Raw genomic sequence first — 20,037 nt, forward strand, 5'->3', positions numbered from 1 at the left:
CTCAATTCTGGCTGATCAGTCTGAAGAAGGGTCTCGACCCGAAACGTCAGCCATTCCTACTCTCCAGAGATGCTGCCTATCCCGCTGAGTTACTCCAGCATTTTGTGTCTACCTTCGACTTAAACCAGCATCTGCAGTTCTTTCCTGCACATGTTTTCCTCAAAGTTATCTTGTTGTGTGTCAGCATCTCTGCAGCAACATCTCACTCGCCACACGCCGCCGGGGCCCGCTGGTGAAACCGCGTCGCTGCCCGCGTTGCCACGGTGACGGCGCAACGCGACAATCGGGAGTCATGAAAGATCGCGACAAAAGTGGAGACCGCTCAAAACATCGCGATAGTTGGGAGAGGGGAGTGAGGGGACAAAAATGGCGGCCTAGGCTGAAGTGCAGGTTGAAGAGTTTACGAACTGGATGGTGGCGCTGCCGACCAGCGGCCCTCTGGCTTTATATGCGTCCGTGATTATATTTCAGTGGTTGTTTGGCGTTGCTTTTTCAATCGTCCCGCCCCTCCCCTCAACATCGTTCAGCGCTCGCTGCCTTCCCCGGGCTCTCTCTGGTGCCGCCCTCTCCCCACCCTTCAGGCCGCTGTCTTATTCCTATGTTACCGCAGCCTCCGAGCCCCGTATCTGATTGCTCTACATGTCGTTGTGTGGCGGTCGCGGTGCAACAACAGCAGCTAGAAGTGCTATCGTCAACCTCCGAGTGTGTGCGAGGTCCACGGCAGCAGTACTGCCACTCTGCCCTCTCCCATCTCTCTCGGCGTCATGACAGGAGAGAAGGCGGAAAGGATTGCTAACGGCCGCTCGGTGCGTAGGGATCACAGGCTGTTCAAAGAAGAGGCTGAAGCTGAGCACGACGACGAAGCGACTAGGACTAAAAACCGGGCTAAACTCTTTGCGAACCACAAACTGATCAAGAGCCCGGCTTCCACCACGGAGGCGGCGGCAGCGGCAGCCAGAGGCGTTGATTTTCCAGTCCATGAATGCGTCTTTAAAGGCGATATTCGTAAATTATCGTCATCGATAAGGACCCACAACATAGCTCAAAAAGATCTCCACGGTAAGTTCTGACACGGCGTTAATGAACTCTTCTGGGGAAAATGGGAATCTCTTTGCCCAAAGTAGTGTTAACTAATCAAAGTTCAATGTATGCGCACGCATGTTTTATGTTTGATTTGTTGAATTGTTTAAATTTGAATTGTTTAATATTCTTCCATGGTTTTAACATTTGGCATACGCTGTTCTCGCCATTTATACAAAAGCGGCATAAAGATAAGTCTGTAAAGTAGGCGTAATCCTTGAAGGGAAAGAACTGGAATCTGTTTAGTAGTAGGCCTCAAATATCTATTCTGAAAACTTTCGGATAAGAACTGTAGTTTGGAGAATCAATTAAGTGGTGTCTGAATTTTGCTTAACTAAATTAATTAGCTAATTGGAGACTTTTAAAATGAATTTCATTAATTGGCATTGGTTTGTTTTAAAATATTTGTGTAGGAAGGAACTGCAGATGCTGGTTTAAAGCGAAGATGGGTACAAAAAGTTGGAGTAGTGGGTCGGACAGGATCACTGGAGATAAGAATAATTGGCGTTTTGGGTTGCGACCCTTCTTCAGACCTAGTCAGGAAAAAGGGAAAATAATCGTATTGTTTATCCTCAATTTTTGCACATTCTGGAAATGCTATGACAGATTATGTTGACCTTTTAATCTCACTGTTCTTAACGTAAGGGGTGGCGCAGTGATAGAGTTGCTACCTTACATAACTAGAGACCCGGGTTTGGTGTTATCTGTACGTTGTACGTTCTCTCAGTGACCATGTGGGTTTTCTCCGGGTGTTGTAGTTTCTTCTCGCATCCCCAAGAGTACAGGTTTGTAGGTTAATTGGCTTCTGTAAATTGACCCTAGTGTGTAGGATGCTGTAAGTGGACGAGGTGGCTGAAAGGCCTGTTTCCAAACTGCATCTCAAAATTAAACTGCCCATTACAGATATTTAGTGCTAGGGCTTCTCATGTTAACTTTTTCAAAACACTCCATAATTTTGGAATACTTAAGTAGCTTGCTCTGTAATTCTCTCTTTTTCCTCCAAATAGACGGCCTCAATTTCTTTGGTCTCTTTCATCACACATCCAATTTCTGTAAATTACGGCTAGACTTTTTCTAAGATCTTGACACAGTAAGTTTATTGTCCAGCTTTGCACAGTTTTACAAACAAAGGCTTGGATTTTTGAGGGGTGTGATGATGAACAATACTAACCATTCATTATACTTGACCAAATCTTCTATGGGCTTTCACCCTGACCATGTGAAAAATTGACTCGGAATAGCACACTTTCAACAGTGGGAGATCTGGAGCTTTAGTGGACAACTAATCAAGCATTGATCAACAACTAATCAAGTATTTTCTGTTTTTATTTTGCAACAAATTGGATTGATGAGTTATGAAATAAAACAGAAAAATACTTGAAATGCTCAGCAGGTTATACTGCACCTGTGAGAAGAGGAGCAAAGTACCTTTATCAGTACAGGGAAGAAGATTGTTAAGAATCTGGGAGGGTGGGATGGAGGAGAGCAAAACCAGAGTGATTGTGGAGCTGGTAATTAAGTTATTTGGTCAATGAGTGAGTAGGCACAGTTAAAGAGTGAGGTAATGGATTATAGAAGTTGCAAAATACAGAGAAGAAATACTTGCCCGACAGGTCAGGTTGGGCAAGTTCTCCATTTCCAGAAGGGAAAAAAGTGGAATGGGTGGAGGAATTAAATCCCTTAAGGAGTAATTAGGAAATTATGCTTATGATATCTAATGTCAAATCATAAAAAAGCAGTATAAGGAAACAAAAAGGATTAGAACTAAGATGAGACAAGTTTTCAAACACACACAAATTTTATGTTGTAGTAAAATTAAGATCTAATGGCACCACACCACCACAATTTGTCGCTTCCAAATGCATAGTTGGCTATATTTAAGACTTTATGATACAGCTAAAGGTTTACTTGAATTGGCAAGCTATACTTTTCCTCAATACGTAACGATTAAGTGAAACGTACAACTATCTTCAGTCAATGGATGATCTATTTTGGCCTTGTCATTGCCACAGAAGTCAAATCTTCAGCCAACTGAGTCAGTCCATGTGATATCAAGAACAGGCAGAGCATACTGAATACAGAAAAGGTTGTGACCTTCAACAATATTCTGCAGTAGTGCCAAAGATGTGCTCAAGAACCAGATACATCTCTAGCCAAGTAAATCCAGTACACCCACAACATCAGCCTCCAACCAGCAAAGTGGAACATTGCTCGGAGATGTCTTGTGTCCTAAAACCAGGACAAAAAATGTAGTCTAGTCAGCTGTCTATTATAATTCCATTAATAAAGAAATGGAAGGTATTGTCAACATTCCTATCGAGCGATAATTACTCAGCAGTCACTTGCGCAGACTTATTTTGGTATTGGAACCATTCTGCTGCTGACCTCAATATTGTTCTGGTCAAACTAAGAACAAAAGGGTTAAATTCAGGAGAGAAGTTGAGATGCTTGTTGTAGACCAGTGCTGGGGTATTTATATAATTGGAGAAGTGTACTAGGTTCATTCATCGTCAACTGCATCATTGATATCCAGCATTTTACCCTTCCACAGTTCTTTCAGATTAGCAGACGTGTGCTGATGATTGCCGTGTTCAGTGCTACTTGTATTTTCCTTGGATAATAGCTTGTGCACATATACAGTATGTCCAAATATTATTTGCAACAAAAACAGGAAATATAGGTTGACCCAATTATCTGGCAACTGATGGTCCACCCATCCAGTCAAAATTATGAGATCTCGGTTGAAATTCTCTGAGCAGCCATAAATGGCTTGCGAGTGGCGAGCGCTCTTTCCGGTCATGTCCCTCTGTTGTGAAATAACTAACTATACTCTCAATCATCTCTCCTAACTATTTTGCAAAGGCAATACAATAAACCCTCTTTTTATGACCCCCTTATAATAGATGTTTGATATACCAGACGGACCTGCTGACCGACTGCCGGCTTGCATCGTCTCCACGGCCATTTAGAGAGCTAGCTTCCAACGCCACTCCTGACTCGCAAGGAGCTCCAGCGAGCCTTTCCTCGCCCACCATAAGGACCAAAGTGCTGGAGTAATTCAGTGCATCTGGATCTCTGGAGAACACTGATAGGTGACATTGGGACCCTTCCGCCGAATGATTCAGTTGGCTGTTACTCCAGCGTTTTGTGTCATTTCACTTTAAAATTGGGAGCCAATGCCGCTGATCTGCATCAGTGAGCCCTTCTTCACAGGTTCGCATGGCTGTTGTTGCGGCTCACATAGCCTCTGGCGACGGCTTTCCTCAATGTGCCCCTACCGACAGAATGTGCTCAGTAACCAAGGGGCTCCCTCCCCTTTCTCCTGCTGTTGCTTCCAAGGTGGAGTATTTTGGTGACCCCGGGCGGAGAAGGAGGGGTTGGGGGGAGGAAGGTGACCCAAAGAAAGCGCTGTTGCCAGGGGATAACAACATGAGCCACAACAACAGCCATGTGAGCCAGTGTAGAGGGGCTTGCTGGTGCAGACCAGCGGCATTGGCTTTCAGTTTTAAAGCAAAATTACACAAAATGGTGGAGTAATTCAGCCGACTGAATCAGTCTGAGGAAGGATCCGGTCACCTATCCGTGTTCTCTAGATATCCTGACGCGCTGAATTACCAACACTTTAGTCCTTGTGGTGGGTGAAGGACTCGCTGGTGCGACTTGCGAGTCGGGAGTGGCGTCGGAAGAAAGCGATCTAAACAGCCAAAGAGACGGTGCAAGCCGGCAGGTCATTCCATTTACATTTTATTCCTGTTTTGTTTAAGTTACTGGCATTTCATGGTGATTTAAAGACACAGGATACAGGGCTCGTAATTAATGGTTGCCCGGATGCCAATGGCGACCTAAAGTCCCGCCGGGCAACCTAAAAGCCGTGCCATTTTGCCTGGCTTGGCAAGCACCCGGGACACCTATCGTTCCAACTCTGAGCGGGGGCCTCTCTCTCTGTCGCTCTCTCCTTGATTGGCCAATATGTTTAGTTTGTGACTTTATTTGAAGCAGAAATAATATGTGAATGCTTCATTGAGCATAATTCCGACTGGTAACTACGCACTTCGTCCGAGCACATTATCATGCAAGCAGTCTTAAATGACCACCTAAACTATCATTTGGCAACCTAAAAAGCTGCCTAGGTTGCCCGGCTGGAAACAGAAAAAAAGTTAAGTGAGAACCCTGAGGAAGGGTGTCATTCGTGGGCCAGGGGTGTATTGTGATTTCATTATCACGTGACCTCTGTTGGTCCAGAAAAACGTATAATCCAGAAAGGCTCTGGAACTGAGGCTGCCAGAAAATCTGTGTTTAACTTGTACTGGAAAAAAAACTCATTCCAATGCCCTTCATTCTTGATTGCATTAATCATTTAAAATAACAGTTTTCTTTCCTGCCTACCTACCATACCCTGACATTTCTTTTGCAATGTTACTATTACCAAGTCTTTCACTGTTGAAATCTTGTGGGTTGCCATTTACTGCAAACTTAACTGAACCTGTCACACAAATACTGTGACTGCAGAACAAGTCGTAGTTAATATATTTTCTACTCATTACCCCATTTCCTGATTCCATTGACAAAGAAGATGGTCTTTAAAGCAGATGATGAAATACTCTGCATGGCCTGAATGTGTACTATTCCAACAGTGATCACAGCAATACTCCATTTAGGGCACGTTGATTTGTTTGGCTGACCATTTACAGAATTTTATTGGTAGATCTTGCCAAGTCCTCTTCAACATCTGGATCCAAGAGTGACCCGCTCCATGCACGATCTTATCGAAATTGTCCATTTTATTTGCTTCACAGATTACTGTAGCCTAAATGTCATACCAATTTACTGATTCAATATTTGTCGTTGCCATTGGCTTGATAGTATTCAGTTCCTACCACTTCAAATCTTTTTGTTTTTGTATGCTTTTACAATTGCCATTGTAAAATTATTTTTTGCAATAGATTGCGTTTGCACCTATAAAACATCATTCTACAAAGAGCAAAAGTTTTCGATGATTTCATTCTGCTTCACTAAAGTTATATTTCAGGTAACAGTGAAGCTAAAATAAAGGGGTCAGTCATTATCAGATGTATTTAATTTAATTAATTATAGAAAGTAATAACTATTACGTTGCTGACAAAAATTATGCACATGTCTCTTGTCTGCATCTTGTCTTTTCAGGAAACACGCCATTACACCTTGCTGTGATGTTAGGGCACAAAGGTAAATACTTTTGTTTTAGCATCTCTTTGCTAAAAAGTTGCACATTTTATATTGTAGAACATTCAGCTGAAGATTGGATTATGATAGAGCTTGAAGTGCTGTTGGATATATCAGTGGTCATATAATCTCTTAAGACATTGAATTTGGCAGAATGTTTCTAAAATTAAAATTAGAATTTTTTTCATTGCACTTGCTTAAACAAACCTTGACCATCATTTCATATAATCTTTGCAGTAACTGATTAACCTGCAATTCTTGTTGGTTACTTTCACCTAATTGACTTTTAGACATAACATTCTAAAGATCATCTCAGTCATCAACTTTGAATTTAGTAGTTGATAAAGTATTTGAGGCTCTTGTAAAATCTACCACCTGAATCCCTTTGTTTCCCCTTTCCCTTCTTGCTCCCCGTTCCCTCCTTCCCCCTTCCACCTATGTCCCTTCCTCTGGCTATACATTTCACTTCTCTTATCTGACACCCTTTTGTCTTGCAATGCCAATTAAACCCCTTGCATTCACCTATCTCACATACCAGGCCTTTCCTGGTCTCCGCTTTCTTTTCCAGCTCCCCCCCCCCCCCCCCCCCCCCCCTACAATTGGTCTGAAGAAGGGTCCTGATTTGGAACATCGACTGTCCATTCTATTCACAGAGGCTGCCTGACCCATTGAGTTCCTCCAGCACTTTATTTGGCTTTTTCCAAATATATATCTGATTCAATTGCTTCCTGTATTGCATTCAGTAGAAATCACTGAAATTTAGGCACAAATGGATTGTCTCACATGACTTAACTATGCTTGTATTGCTAATGCCTATGTTGTAAAAAAAAATGTGATTTCATTTACAGTGCTAACCTTTGATCATTCTACAGGTGTTAATTAGCAGTTCATTAAAATTGGTATTCCACTTGCTCCATTTAAGATTGTAGTTTCTGAGGTTGGTAGCTAAATTGGCCATTATAAAATTGTGCACGTGTAGTAGAGTCTGGGAATGGAAATGTAGGGAGAATTAAAACATGGCATTTGTGTAAATTGGTGCTTAATGGTTATGCAGACCAGTAGGCCTGAGTTTTTCCCCAAGATTCCTCAGTGAATTCATCTGTACATCGATGTTCTTAAAATTTTAGTCTAAAAGAATGCTAACCAAATCTGAAGATATTTGGGTACTTCCTTCCATTCTGAGAAGAATAAATTATTTAAGGACCATAAGGGTTTAAATCAGTTATCCAAATAATTATATTTTCACATTTACAGTCCTTTAATTGCTAGGGTCTTCATTTTTTTTTGAACATCTCTCTGTCTTAGTCAAATATTTTGAAACTGCAATTGTATTTCCTTTATCAACCCTCTTTTACTTTATCAAATAATTTCAGGTGCTGGCTTGGATTTATAAATGTATATTTTCCTATTGCTGGTTAATTTTGTCTGATGGATTAATGTTTCAAAGTTTGCAAGTACTCCAAAAACAAAGTGGTAGAGTAACTTAGTGGGTCAGGCAGCATCTCTGGAGAACAGTGTGGACTCAGTGGGCCTAACAGCCTGTTTCCATGCTGTATCTTTCAATCAACCAATTGAAAGTACAGAGTGAATTTACAGAAAACTCTTAAGTGTCGAATAGGTCAGGAGGACGCATTGTTGGCAACAACGCTGAACAAGATTCAACTGTCGGCTCTTTATGCCGGTTTACCAACTAAACAAAAATCAGATTAATTCATTTCTTTTGCACATGTTGATTTCTTGTAAATGGTGCTTATTTTGTATTTATAAATGTAATGAATGCATATCTAAAAGTTGCACCAATCATAAAACAGTTTTCATTAATTTCCAATTCATGGACTTGTTGCAAACGGTTTCTGGGATATTTTCATGATTGGACATGCTAGAAGGCTCAAAAACTGGTTGTTTCTAAAGCTTCCCATTTAATGGGAAGTGCCTCCTTCCCAGTGAAATCAGTTAGTTCAGAACTCAAAAGTATTGTTTTCCTCTGTTAAGAGTATGTAGTGTGAAGTCTTTACTTGAAATAATCATGAAAATGTAATAACTACAAATATAGGAACAGTCGATATGCACTCTTGAGAGACTCCAATGCTGGAATCTGGATCAAAAGAAACTGGAGGAACCCGGCATTAGTGCAACATCTGTGAGGGGAAGATATTGTCAATGTGTTATGCGTGACAAACTTAATTTTTAAAAAAAAACAGAAAATTTTGATAAAGCTCAACTTTTTTCAGGCAGCATCTGAAACCGAAAATGGCCCACATTGTGCAGACTCTAAACGTTGACTGTTTCTCTTTTTATAAATACTGCCTGATCTCCTGAGTTTTTAATGTATTTTGTTTTATTCCAGGTTTTCAGCATCTTTTTATCTGAAACATTAAACCATACTAGATTTTCAGTGTTTCATGTCCCGGCCTAAGCCATCAATTTGTGTTGTTAGAATTGGAAAAAATACAATTAATTCCTCTTCTGTTCCTGCCTCTTATTTTCACTAGCACATTTGGATTGCATCTATCAAACTTGCATTTTCTAGTTTGTTTAATCTTGCTTGTACATTGTCCTTCTCTATTTCTGTCTATCCATATTTTTCTGGTGGTGTAAAATTCATCAGCATTTCCTTTGTGAAGGTGGATTCAAAGTATTTAACACTTTTAACAAGCTCTCTACCTTCCAAGTAGGCTTTTACCTGGGTCCTTATGAGCCCAATATTTTGTGAGGTGGTGAACCGCTTGTGCTCTATAATGCCCCTGTCCCACTTAGGAAACCTGAACAGAGACCTTTGGAGACTTTGCGCCCCACCCAAGGTTTCCGTGCGGTTCCCGGTTGCAGGTGGTTGCCAGAGGTTGCAGGTAGTGGGAGCAGGTAGGGAGACTGACAAAAACCTCCGGGAGCCGCATGGAAACCTTGGGTGGGGCTCAGTCTCCAGAGGTTTCTGTTCAGGTTTCTAAGTGGGACAGGGGCATGCTTTAGAGTTCAGAAATGACTTTCCACTATTACCCTCTGCCTCCTTCCATGAGGCCAGCTCTCTATCCAGTCGGCTGGATCCCATTTGATCTATCCTTTCAGAGCAACCTACCACGAAGAACATTATCAAATGCCTTGCCGAAGTCCATCTAGACAATGTGTACAGTTTTACCCTCGCAACCTTTTTGTTACCTCCTCAAAAAAAAAAGTAAAGACAGGAGAAATACTCATTGAAGTCCTTGCCCATCTCCTTTGGCTCCACACAGAGATGTCCGCTTTGGTTTCTAAGGGGCATTATTCTCTCTCTAGTCACTCTTTCCCTTAATGTACTTATAAAATCTCTTTGGACTTCCCTTCATATTGTCTACCAGAGCTGTCTCCTGTCTCCTTTTTGCCCATCTGATTTTCTTCTTAAGTATGCTTCTCAGTTCCCAAAACTCCTCCAGGGATAAACTTGATCCCAACTTCTTATTCTTGTCCTATGCCTCCTTTTTCCTGACCAGAACCACAATTTCTCACTTCATCCTAGCTTCTACACTCCCACATGCTTTGCCCCTCACTCTATCAGGAACATGTCTACCTGAAACTATTGTCACCACACTTTGATAAACATCCCACTTACAAGGACGTTCCTTTGCCAGCAAACGACTTACTCCAGTCAACTTGAGCAGGTTCCTGTTTAATACCATCAAAGTTAGCCTTACACCAATTCAGAATTTTGTGTGCCTGCCCTGTCTTTATACATTTCTATCTTAAAGCTGATAGAACATTATAAAGCTAGTAGAACAGTGATCGCTGGTCCCAAAAGGTTCATCCACTAATACCTCAGTCAATTGCCCTTCCCCCCTATTGAAACTTACCGAATAGTGAAAAGCTTGGATGAGTGGATGTAGAGAGGATGTTTCTACATGGGGAAGTCTTGAACCAGAGGGCACATTCTCCAAATAAAAGATTATACCTTTAGAAAGGAGATCAGGAGGAATTTATTTTGTCAGAGGGTGGTGAATCTGGAATTTATTGCCACAGATGGCTGTGGAGGCCAAGTCATTGGGTATTTTTAAGGAGGAGATTGACAGATTCTTGGTTAGTGAATGGTTATGGAGAGAAGGTAGGAGAATGGGGTTAGAGGGAAAGATAGATCAGCCATGTAGCAGAGTAGACTTGATGGGCCAAATGGCCTGATTATGCTATCACTTGTCTACATTCGATGCCTGTTTCATGATGGCATCCTCAACAATCAAAACAAAAAGATTGACTCCAACAGATTGGCTCATCGGTGGCCTAGTTCCAGTACCATTGAATGCCTCTTGGAGACCATGACCTCTGGTCCAACAAAACGGATAATCCAGAAAGGCTCTGGAACCAAGGGTTCCGGAAAATCGGTGGTGGACTAGTACAAACATTTAAAGATACTTTTTTTCAGAATTTTAATGAATTACAATCCATGTCTTTTTTTAAGAGCTTGAGTGTTTATATGGGTGTGATTTATGGCCTAGTATGCCATTTTAAATATAGATTCACTACTCGCACATTAAAGCTTAATTTTTTAATCTATTGGTGGAAATTCTCGAATCATCAATTACAAAGTATGATGGCAAAAGGTGTCGGCTTCACCAACAGGGCAACAAAAAAATGATCCAGTTATGCCTAATCATTCAACTCTGAAATATTGGTGCCTTGAGCAGTTCATATAGGAGTAGAAGTCATGATTGATTTGCTGACTCGGGTGCACAGAACCCTGCATGTTTCATCCCAACTGAGATTTAACTTGACGATTTGAACTGAGCCATTTCCCAACTGCTTGTGATGGATTGACCTTTTTTCATTGCGTTTCTCAATTTGCTTGTTAATTAATTAAACAATTTATTTTGGGAGTTGATTGGTGGTGGAGAGTTTTGTTGTACCAAGAAAACATTTTTAGACTTCGGGGTCAAGGAAAGAGCGTTCACGTCGCGGCCCTGTTTCCACCAATCTTTCCACCAAGAAGCACAAGACAGACACCATTGTATGCAGATGCCGAGAAGTGTGTTCAGCTCTGGCTGAACAACTTCTAATCTTGTGTGTGGACTCGATAAGAAGAAGATTAGACTTACATTTCCTTTTTTTGCGTTTTCTGCATATTAAACACTTGCTGATACATAAACATTGGTAGATAATCTTGAACAATTTATCTGATACTTAAGCTGAAATAATGCAAATGGATTTTGGGAATTCATTTTGTATAATTGAAAGTAATGAATACAGACAGTAAATGCTTGCCATTCAAGTGAAATTGGAGATGCATCATTGTTGCTTGACTTGTGTCATAACTTGTTTTTATTTCCATTTACAGAGTGCGCCCATTTACTTCTAGCTCACAATGCGCTGGTAAAGGTGAAAAATGCTCAGGGATGGAGTCCGCTGGCAGAAGCCATCAGCTATGGAGACCGACAAATGAGTATGATTTTTGTTTCATTTATTCAAGTCTGGAGTGCTACAGAATACATTTGTACTTCCCACTCCCATTCTACCCAGCTTATTTTCTCCCTGTATGTTCAAAGGATGGATAACCTGGTGTTCAATAAGGTTGCTAGCTGTTAAATTGTCTATATTGATCTACAGAAAACAACCATAATGCTTGATATACAATCCCTACAGCATTGTGGCCATGCTAGTCACAATGTAATTGGCACTTTATAAACCTTGACCTGCATAACTTGATTTACAATCCATTCTACAATAAAATCATATAGCACTGTGTAATTTGATCTGGCACAAAAGGAATCTTAATCTTTTTCTCTATTACTGCCCTTATAACATAGAACAACACGGGTAGAGGCCCTTCGGCCCACAATGTCTATGCTGAACATGATGCCAAGACCAACATTTATCAGCCTGCACATAATCCATATCCCTCCATTCCCTGCATATCCATGTGCCTATCTCAGTCTCTTGAATGGCACTGTCGAATCTGCCTCGCACCACCACTCCCTGCCGCGTGTTAAAGGGACTCAACGCCCTCAGTTTAAAAAAAACCTGTCCTGCACATGACCAAAAAAATTAGTCCTTTCACCTTTAAAGTTCTGTCATCTAGTACTTATCATTTCCACCCTGGGGGAAAATAGACAATAGGTGCAGTAGGCCATTCGGCCCTTCGAGCCAGCACTGCCATTCAATGTGATCATGGTTGATCATCCACAATCAGTACTCTGTTCCTGCCTTCTCTCCATATCCCTTAACTCTGCTATCCCTAAGAGCTCTATCTTACTCTCTTGAAAGCATCCAGAGAACCAGCGTCCACTGCCCCCTGAGGCAGAGAATTCCGCACACTCACAACTCTCTGTGTGAAAAAGTTTTTCCTCATCTCCGTTCTAAATGGCTTACCACTTATTCTTAAACTATGGCCACTGGTTCTGGACTCCCCAACATTGGGAACATGTTTCCTGCCTCTAGTGTGTCCAAAACCATTAATCTTATGTTTCAATAAGATTCCCTCTCACCCTTTAAATTCCAGAGTATACAAGCCCAGCCGCTCCAATCTATCAACATATGGCAGTCCCGCCATCCTGGGAATTAACCTTGTGAACTTACGCTGCACTTCCTCAATAGCAAGAATACCTTTCCTCAAATCTGGAGACCAAAACTGCACACAATACTCCAGGTGTGGTCTCACTAGACCTCAGTACAACTGCAGAAGGACCTCTTTGCTCCTATAGGCAACTCCTCTTGTTATGAAGGCAAACATGCCATTTGCTTTCTTTACTGCCTGTTGCCAGTGACTGATGTAAAAGGACACCCAAGTCTCATTGATCCTCCTCTTTTCCTTATCTAACACCGTTCATATAATATTCTGCTTTGTTCTTGCCACCAAAGTGGATAACCTCGCATATATCCACATTAAACTGCAACTCGCCCAACCTTCCAAATGACCCTGCATCCTCATATCATCCTCCTCACAGTTCACATTGCCACCCAACTTTGCGTCATCTGCAAATTTGCTAATGTTTCTTTTAATCCTTTCATCTAAATCATTAATATATATTGTAAATAGTTGCGGTCCCAGCACCGAGCCTTGCAGTACCCCACTAGTCACTTCCTGCCATTCTGAAAGGACCTGTTAATCCCCGTTCTCTGTTTCCTCTCTGCCATGGTTCTGACCGTCTACCCTGTCAATGCCCCTCATAATTTTATGTACTTATCAGGTTGCCCTCTCAAACTCAATTCCAGAGAAAACCATTCCAGTCTGTCCAACCTCTTTTTGTGGCTAATACCATCTAATCCAAACAGCATTCTGATTTTAACTAAAGAATACAGTGTTGGAGTAAGTCGGGGGTCAGGCAGTGGCCCCCGAGGACATGGATAGTTAATGTTTTGGCTCTAGAGTATTCCCAAATGGGTCCCGACCTGAAATTTCACCTATCTATGTTTTCCAAAGGTGGTCCTGACCGGCTGAGGTATTCCAGCGCTGTCTGTTTTTGAAAGCCAGCATCTGCAATTCCTTGTTTTAGTATTCCTGTAATCCTCTACACCCTTTCCAAAGCCTCCACCTCCTTCCTGTATTGAGACAACCAGAACAGCATACAATACTCCAAAATGCGGCCAAATCAAAGTCCTTTTAAACATGCATCATGACTCTTGTACTCAGTGCCATGAAAGCAAGCATGCCATATGCCTACTTTACCAGTATCTACTTGTGCTGCCACTTTCATGGCGTTATCGACTTGGACCCCAAGATCTTTCTGTACATCAATGCTCCTTTGCACAGATCCCAGTGGAACTCCACTGGTCACAAACATCCAGCCTGAATAGTGTCCTTGCACCACAAAACCTCTGTCTTCTATCAGTAAACCAGCTATGAATCTATAGGACCAAGTCAATGTTAATCACATCTTAATCTTCTGGATCAGCCTACCATATGGGACTTTACCAATGCCTTACTAACTGAGACACAACCTGCTGTGTACAAAGCCATGCTGACTGTCCCTAATTTTCTTTCGAATTAACATAAATCCTATCCCAGAATCTTCTCCAATAGCTTCCCTACCATTGATGTGAGGCTCACTTGCCTATAATGCCTTGGATTTCACCAGTTAACAATTATTTTTTGTTGGATGCTTGCTGCCTCTGAATAATGTTGAGTTTAGCTGTTGGCAAATCTGATTGTGACATCCTTAAATACTAGACTGTTACTTTTAACAAGTTGGCTCTTGACGTAAGTTTGTTGCTGTCTTAAATTGGCTAATGCATGGCTTGCAAATGAATGCTGGAGCTAAATTGCCCTGTATTGAACTAATAAACTAAGGAATTTGTATCTGATGGCACAGTGTTGAGGTATGTAGGGATCATCTTTGTAAACAATTGTAGGCCAATGGGGATAGGTAATCACAGTTTAAACTATTGGACAGTTTGCTCAAACTGACTTAAATAGTTTTGTTTTTTTGGTTTAGAGATACAGCGAGGAAACAGGCCCTTTGACGCACTGGGTCCGTGCCGACCAGCGATCCCCGCACAATAACACTATTCTACACCCACTAGGGACAATTTTTACATTTACCAAGCTAATTAATCTACAAACCTGTACATCTTTGGAGTGTGGGAGGAAATCGAAGATCTTGGAGAAAACACACGCAGGTCACGGGGAGAACATACAAAATTTGTACAGACAACACCCATAGTCAGGATCGAACCCGGGTCTCTGGCGCTACACTCGCTGTAGGGTAGCAACTCTACCGCTGCGCGACCGTGACCGACCAAAGGGTTGCCCCTTTGAAATGTTATAATAGGTATCTCTGGGGATGTAAAGGAATATGACAATTTACATGGAAGCTTTTCAGGATGCAAGTTAAAATGTTTGCATATCTGATTTATAATTAAACATTACAGTAGGAGTGAAATCTGAAAGCCACTGAAACATTTAATCTTGAGCAATCAAGGTGCTATTGTAATTGTTTTTTAATGGATTGTGTTTAGTTACAGCTCTGTTGCGTAAACTTAAGCAACAGTCGAGAGAAAATGTAGAGGAAAAACGACCTCAATTACTGAAAGCTCTGAAAGAGGTATGTTTGAAATTTTGAAACTTGTTTAAATTAAAAATTATTTAAATACAAAGGATTATACTAACTGCTCTAGTTAAGAGTTAAATAATAATTAATTGAATTGGTGGATGGTTACTTCATTCAGTACAACATTTTATAAATATCAATGACTTGAAATGTGGTTAAAAACCCATGAGATTAAATGGAAGTTTAATTGTTGATTTGGAGGTTATTTTTCAGATTTCTGAGCTCGGTTTGCTGTATTATAGGCAAAGGATAGTTCCCCACGTTGACTGTGTTTCTCTAGCTTTTTCCTGTGTTCTCCCAAAAGTTCATTTGTATGTCATGATTTATGGATTATGTTATGTGATTCAAAGAACTATTAGGTGTTGACTAGGGAAAATAGTAAGTGCCCTGAGGTAATAGTCACTCAAAATTTGTGACCTGCATGTTTTTCATCTTGTACATTTATTTCTATATTATGTCAAATTATGATATTAGAGTTCCAGAGCTGTTTGGAATTTTGGTCAATACATCCATTCTTGTATCTAACTTAAAACTGGCTTTGTAAACAGCTTTCAGCTATATCGGAGAAAAATGTGTCCGAAATGTATAGTGAAAATTTGTTCTGTGAACAATGTAACATTGTAAGTCACCACAATTATTTTAAAATAATAACTCTTGGTTGGCATGAATAACTAAGTTGCCCTTTCAAAAGGAGTGTACAGTATATAATGGATCCATATTGTTGTATTCTTGTTACCATAAATTCGGCAACAATACCGAATCCATCTTCAGGTCCTACTTAGCTAATTTACTAGAATAGAAAAGAAGGATGTTAAAAGACACTTTCAAAGCTTTCCATCAGGCAGAAGGTACAATGGAAACATTGAGGGTATTTTCTTTACCAGAACTGGCTATAAATTGAGATACCTTATTTTGTTTTAATTTACCATTTTTTCTCTATAAACAGATTTCAAACATTGGTGTAAATGGTTACAGATTATAAAACTGTCCTTTTAAGTTAGTTTTAAATAAGCTATTTTTAACTAAATGACATTAAACCTTAAACATTTCACCATTAGTGATTTTAAACTATAGAAATGCTAGATTCCTGAATCTCTTAAGTCTGATTTTAAAAATATCATTGAGAAAGATTAAAGGAGTTATTTCCCATAAAGAGGGAGTTAGATGTGGCCCTTGTGGCTAAGGGGATCAGGGGGTATGGAGAGAAGGCAGGTACGGGATACTGAGTTGGATGATCAGCCATGATCATATTGAATGGCGGTGCAGGCTCGAAGGGCCGAATGGCCTACTCCCGCACCTAATTTCTATGTTTCTATAAGTGATTTTGTCAACCACTAACCCAAGGTGACTTGATGCCTATTAATTCCATCCCTCAAATTGAGCAAGGACATTTATTGAAGCAAGCAAGTTCTTGTCTGGACTGACATAGTTATAAGCTAACCAGAGGAAACCAAAGCTGTAAATTTGAAAATTATTGAATGAAAGTATTGAATGTTACAGCTCAAAAGATATAATAGTAAATTGACATAAGACTACCTGTCAGTGTAAAATGGCTCTGTTCACAAATGAAAAGGTTAATAAATTAGATTGTTATTTAGGAGATAACTTTGTTTATATTTTCTTTAGCTGGGAGATTTTTATTTAGAGCTTCACTGGGATTTTCAAAGTTGGGGTAAGTGAAATGTATTTTTTTCATTGTGTATAACGCTAAACATTATCCTCAGTCACAGATTCATAAAGCACAGAAATGGGATCTTCGACCCAACTTGCCCATGCCAACCAAGATGCCCCATATAAACTAGTCCCACCTGCCCACATTTGGCCCAAATCCCACCCCTAAACCATTCCTATATATTTACCTGTGCAAATGTGTTTTAAATATTGTTATAATATCTGCTTCAACTATGTTCTCGTTTGATACGATATATAGTATTTATATACTTCATAGTAACTATATACTTTGTTTCATATACTCATCACTCTCTGTGCGGAAAAAGGCTCTTGGGTTCCTATTAAATCGTTCCCCACTCATCTTAAACCTTTGTCCTTTGGCTCTTTATTCTCTTATTTCAGACTTAAAAAATTATAATATTAGACATCCTTCCAGCTAGTTTGGAATTATGTGGAATATATTTATTTTAACAATTATAAATACTATTATTCAAATTATGAAAGGCAAAATAAAATGTCTCAATTTTTCATTTCCAAAATGGATATAAGGGACCTGGGGTATATGAGTGCAATTTGTTGAAAGTGGCAGGATGGTTTGAGGAAATATTAAAACAAATGGAGGATTTGAGGCTTTATAAAAATAGACATTATGACCGGAATTAGAGAGAAAGGGACATGTTGCTGAGACTTGAAATCAGGTTGTGCCTATGAAGGAAAAAAGGCAAAATCTTGCTCATCAAAAATCAAAAGGTCATAGACATGATATTTGGGGTCGGGCCCTTCAGAACATATCCCATGTACTTCCAAAATGTTGCCTGGCCTGCTGAATTACTCTGGTACTTTGTTCTTGTTCAAAATTCCAATATCAGTAGTCTCTTGTGTTGCGAGTATTAATCAGATTTACTTTGCTTGATCTGTTTGGCATTTCAGCATTTGCTGAACTTGTTTCAGCTTTCCCCCCTAATCCCCCCCCCCCCCCCCATTATTTTGGAAGATAGTCAAGGCTCTCGCATAACTTATTCCCCCTGTTGCCAGATGGGCAACCTAGGCAGCTTTTTAGGTTGCCAAATTACAGTTTAGGTGCTCATGACGAGTGCAATAATGTGCTCGGACGAAGTGTGTAGTTACTAGTCGGAATTTCTGTCACAAATTAAACATATTCACCAATTAAGACATGATATATACATAGAAACATAGAAAATAGGTGCAGGAGTAGGCCATTCGGCCCTTCGAGCCTGCACCGCCATTCAATATGATCATGGCTGATCATCCAACTCGGTATCCTGTACCTGCCTTCTCTCTATACCCCCTGATCCCTTTAGCCACAAGGGCCACATCTAACTCCCTCTTAAATATAGCCAATGAACTGGCCTCAACTACCTTCTGTGGCAGAGAGTTCCAGAGATTTACTACTCTCTGTGTGAAAAATGTTTTTCTCATCTCGGTCCTAAAGGATTTCCCCTTTATCCTTAAACTGTGACCCCTTGTCCTGGACTTCCCCAACATCGGGAACAATCTTCCTGCATCTAGCCTGTCCAACCCCTTAAGAATTTTGTAAGTTTCTATAAGATCCCCCTTCAATCTTCTAAATTCTAGCGAGTACAAGCTGAGTCTATCCAGTCTTTCATCATATGAAAGTCCTGACATCCCAGGAATCAGTCTGGTGAACCTTCTCTGTACTCCCTCTATGGCAAGAATGTCTTTCCTCAGATTTGGAGACCAAAACTGTACACAATACTCCAGGTGTGGTCTCACCAATACCCTGTACAACTGCAATAGAACCTCCCTGCTCCTATACTCAAATCTTTTGCTATGAATGCTAACATACCATTCGCTTTCTTCACAGCCTGCTGCACCTGCATGCCTACTTTCAATGACTCCGCAAAGACCGCTCCCTCCATAACTCCCTTGTCAATTCTTCTCTTCCCTCCCATACCACCCCCTCCCTGGGCACTTTCCCTTGCAACCGCAAGAGATGCAACACTTGTCCCTTTACCTCCCCTCTCGACTCCATTCAAGGACCCAAGCAGTCGTTCCAGGTGTAACAGAGGTTTACCTGCATCTCCTCCAACCTCATCTATTGCATCCGCTGCTCTAGATGTCAACAGATCTATATCGGTGAGACCAAGCGAGGTTGGGCGATCGTTTCGCCAAACACCTCTGCTTGGTCCACAATAACCAACCTGACCTCCCGGTGTCTCAGCACTTCAACTGCCCCTCCCACTCCATATCCGACCTCTCTGTCCTGGGTCTCCTCCATGGCCAGAGTTAGCAACACCGGAAATTGGAGGAACAGCACCTCATATTCCGCTTGGGGAGTCTGCATCCTGGGGGCATGAACATTGAATTTTCCCAATTTTGTTAGCCCTTGCTGTCTCCTCCCCTTCCTCAGCCCTCCTGCTGGCTGTCTCCTCCCATCCCCCAGCCTTCGGGCTCGTCCTCCTTTTTCCTTTCTTCTCCTCGCCCACCCCCCCCATCAGTCTGAAGACGTTGCCTATTTCCTTCGCTCCATAGATGCTGCTGCACCCGCTGAGTTTCTCCAGCTTTTTTGTGTACCTTCCATTTACAACTTGTCTGTCCACAAGCCACAAGCTCAGTGGTGGTCCTTTATATTCAATGACTCTTTGTTTGTTTAATGTCAACACAGCTTTGTGTTTAAATGCTTAGATACCCAAAGCCCCCATTAGTTATCAATCACATTGATTTAGTTATTGGTAAACATTTTGTTAAAGTTAATTTTCTACTAATGTTTCATGTGCTACCTTTGTTATTGAACTTGGTTTCCAGTGAGTTAAGGTTGCTTGATTGAAACCCATAATGTGTTCTTCAATTGCTAGAGAATTATTAAATATATAGCCACTGCTAGATTCATTGTTCCCTTCCTATTGTTTCTCTATTACAGTGCCTTTACTTTCCAGAATTCTGCCTTCAGATGCTTGTAAGATTTACAAACAGGGAATAAACATCAGGTATGTTTGTTTTTAACCCAAATTTATTAATGGAAACTGCATAGATATCCTATAAAACACGTGCACTTGTGGATGCAATGTTTTTCATGAATTTTTAAAATATTTATGTTTTC

The 20,037-nt window shown here is 40.8% G+C and overlaps 1 protein-coding gene across 1 annotated transcript in view; it reads left to right on the forward strand.

The window, feature by feature from the left end:
• Positions 1-330: 330 nt before the first annotated feature.
• ankrd13c (ankyrin repeat domain 13C) overlaps positions 331-20,037 on the forward strand; it is a 44,342-nt gene continuing 24,635 nt past the window's right edge. The window contains exons 1-6 of the mRNA XM_055641895.1: positions 331-1,059; positions 6,244-6,285; positions 11,576-11,680; positions 15,193-15,278; positions 16,911-16,956; positions 19,858-19,924. Coding sequence (XP_055497870.1) covers positions 765-1,059; positions 6,244-6,285; positions 11,576-11,680; positions 15,193-15,278; positions 16,911-16,956; positions 19,858-19,924 — 641 coding nt within the window. The 5' untranslated portion in view covers positions 331-764. The remainder of the gene's footprint in view (positions 1,060-6,243; positions 6,286-11,575; positions 11,681-15,192; positions 15,279-16,910; positions 16,957-19,857; positions 19,925-20,037) is intronic.

This window comes from Leucoraja erinacea, chromosome 10 (assembly GCF_028641065.1).
Source record: "Leucoraja erinacea ecotype New England chromosome 10, Leri_hhj_1, whole genome shotgun sequence".
NCBI lineage: Eukaryota > Metazoa > Chordata > Chondrichthyes > Rajiformes > Rajidae > Leucoraja > Leucoraja erinaceus.